At 35.4% G+C, this 2,500-nt stretch overlaps 1 protein-coding gene across 1 annotated transcript in view; it reads left to right on the top strand.

Moving 5' to 3' along the window:
- LOC119578077 (receptor-type tyrosine-protein phosphatase alpha-like) overlaps positions 1-1,305 on the top strand; it is a 3,313-nt gene extending 2,008 nt beyond the window's left edge. Inside the window, exons 4-5 of the mRNA XM_037925800.1 lie at positions 643-778; positions 1,128-1,305. Of these exons, the coding sequence (XP_037781728.1) occupies positions 643-778; positions 1,128-1,202 (211 nt within the window). The 3' untranslated portion in view covers positions 1,203-1,305. The remainder of the gene's footprint in view (positions 1-642; positions 779-1,127) is intronic.
- Positions 1,306-2,500: the final 1,195 nt, after the last annotated feature.

The raw sequence follows: 2,500 nt of genomic DNA on the forward strand, positions 1-2,500 counted from the left end.
AATAGTGATAATAGTAAACTGTAGCCGCTGGTATATCACATACTTCATATCAGCAGTTGGTATATCACATATTTTGCCTGCATGGTTCAAATCCATCTTCAAATTCATCTTCTGTGGTACTCGCCGAGTAGGCCTCGGCGAGTACCACTGGCTCAACACATGGTCTGTATCAGCCGTAAGAGCTGACCTGTCCAAAAATGTTTGTGCGAGGGTTAGTGCATAGGAGGCGATGGCGGCTCTTCATATGATCGATATTGGGAGATAATGAGATCGCGACCTAACTAATATATAATATATGAAGTAGAATGTTACTTGACGCTGTTGTCTGTGTTTGTTTAAAGTGTGAGGGAGTGAGAGAAACCTCCGTGCCGTCAAGACGCCCATAACATTCTGGAATCAGACAGTTAACTTGATATTCTGACTGTTCCCGCAATGCGTTTGACCGCTACTGAATAAACCTTAAGCGAGTGCTACGCAGTGGTATCAGTCACCCCACACCCATTGGCAATCATGGGCGTTCTTCGGCGGCCACAGGAACATTACATTACGTTGATTATTTTGACACAATCATAGCTTCAAAATCTTTCGATAGTTAATCGTTCTATTTTCAGTTTCACTTTTTAATATCAATCCTTTTGACAGAGACGGCGTGACAGCAACGGGGGTCATGATGGCTCTCTTTGTCTTAATAGAGAGAATTAAACTCTTTCAAGAAGTTGATGTTTATCGATCTGTTCAGGAAGTCATCTATGCTCGGCCACAGTTCATTACCAGTGTTGTAAGTTTTTTCTTCTTCTTCTTTTCTTGTCACGTTTTCCAGCTGTGGCTTACGTAGCATTTAACCAACGCTATTTTTTTCCTATTTGTCATCTCTCCCCTTTTCAGCTGTGACTTTCTTGACATTTCATTGATGCTGAACATTTTTTATCTGGTCTGTTTATTTACTTTTACCTCTTTAGCTATCGGTGTGCATTCTGGCACTGTATTTTTTTTATATTAGTTCCTTTAATCTTCCCAAACTTTTATACTTAAACAAATATAATATATTTCAAACTAATAGTAAAGTATAAAAAATAGAGTATATTATACATTATCTCCTATTATTCATCTGTCTTTTTCTCTCTCAGGATCAATACGACCTCCTTTATGAAGCTGCGGCAATGTATCTGGAAGCCTATAACACGTACGGAAATTTTAACTGAACTAAAACTGACTCTAGGACTAGATGTTTGTCATATTCAGAGACACGCGGGACACCTTTTCTGGCGGAGGTCCTCTTCAGCTATGATTGGCTGAGACGCGAGACAGCTCAGCGGTGATTGGCTGCGGCGCCAGACAGCTCAACGGTGATTGGGTGCGGTGGTAGACAGCTCATGGGTGGCTGCGGCGCGAGAAAGCTTGATGATGGTTGGCTGACAGGCCCGAGAGTCCGAAGTGTCTCTGAATATAAGCGATAGTGGGATTAAGGTAATGATTTGTTGTATGGATCAAGAGAATCGGCTTTATTTATGGTGATATTAATATATATTTGTCTTCACCAACATCCACAGATAGATGGATAACTAGATAGATAGAGGGGTTATTAAGTGATTACTGATGCAATTCAGGCATGAAAAGCAAAGAATCTCTAGGTTTCCAAAAAATAATATTAATTTTCTGCTGTTTTGTATCAAATGCCTATACTTGCATCTCTCTACCTTTCTATCTATATGTATATATATATATATATATATATATATATATATATATATATATATATATATATATATACAGATAGATAGATAGATAGATAGACACATATATATATGTACATGTGTGTGTGTTGTAACGTCTATGGAATGGTTATATATTTCTTTCTCTCTTTCTTTCTCTTCTTTTTTTTTCTTTTTTTTTTTTTGCTAAATTTGGCTAAATGTAGTTCTTGTTCATTTCGTAGATATTGTATATAGTTGATGGACTACGATTATGAATATTTACAACACTCAGATTTCTAGACTGATTTTTTTATAATGAGTATGATTCAGTATTATCATTCTCATTCTGTATGTTTTTTCTTTACTTGTCTGTTATTTCTCTTCATTTAACTTGTCATCAGGTGTTGTAACATACCAATGTAAATAGTACATAGTACAACTTTATATGTTGTAAGTATATTTCTATACCTCATGCTGTTAACATATCCGTGCAGTTAGGCGATATACTTGATATATATCTTCAATAAGTATGTTGCACACTTGAATTTCTTCCCTGAGATGTTTTAAGTAATAGGCCTCTACATGAGAAAAAACAATATTTGTGATGACAATATCGAATACTTTATTTGAGAAATGTATGTTCTTAACATTATGTATTTGTTATATGTATTTGTCCACCGTTGAATTTATATGTTGTTTTGTTTGTTCCTAGACATTTAAAGAATTGATTGTAACGAATTTATAAGAGATTTAAAAGAGAATAGATTAAATATTACAAGAAATACAATAAATCTTTCAATACAACC

The sequence above is a fragment of the Penaeus monodon genome, chromosome 10, assembly GCF_015228065.2.
Source record: "Penaeus monodon isolate SGIC_2016 chromosome 10, NSTDA_Pmon_1, whole genome shotgun sequence".
Taxonomy (NCBI): domain Eukaryota; kingdom Metazoa; phylum Arthropoda; class Malacostraca; order Decapoda; family Penaeidae; genus Penaeus; species Penaeus monodon.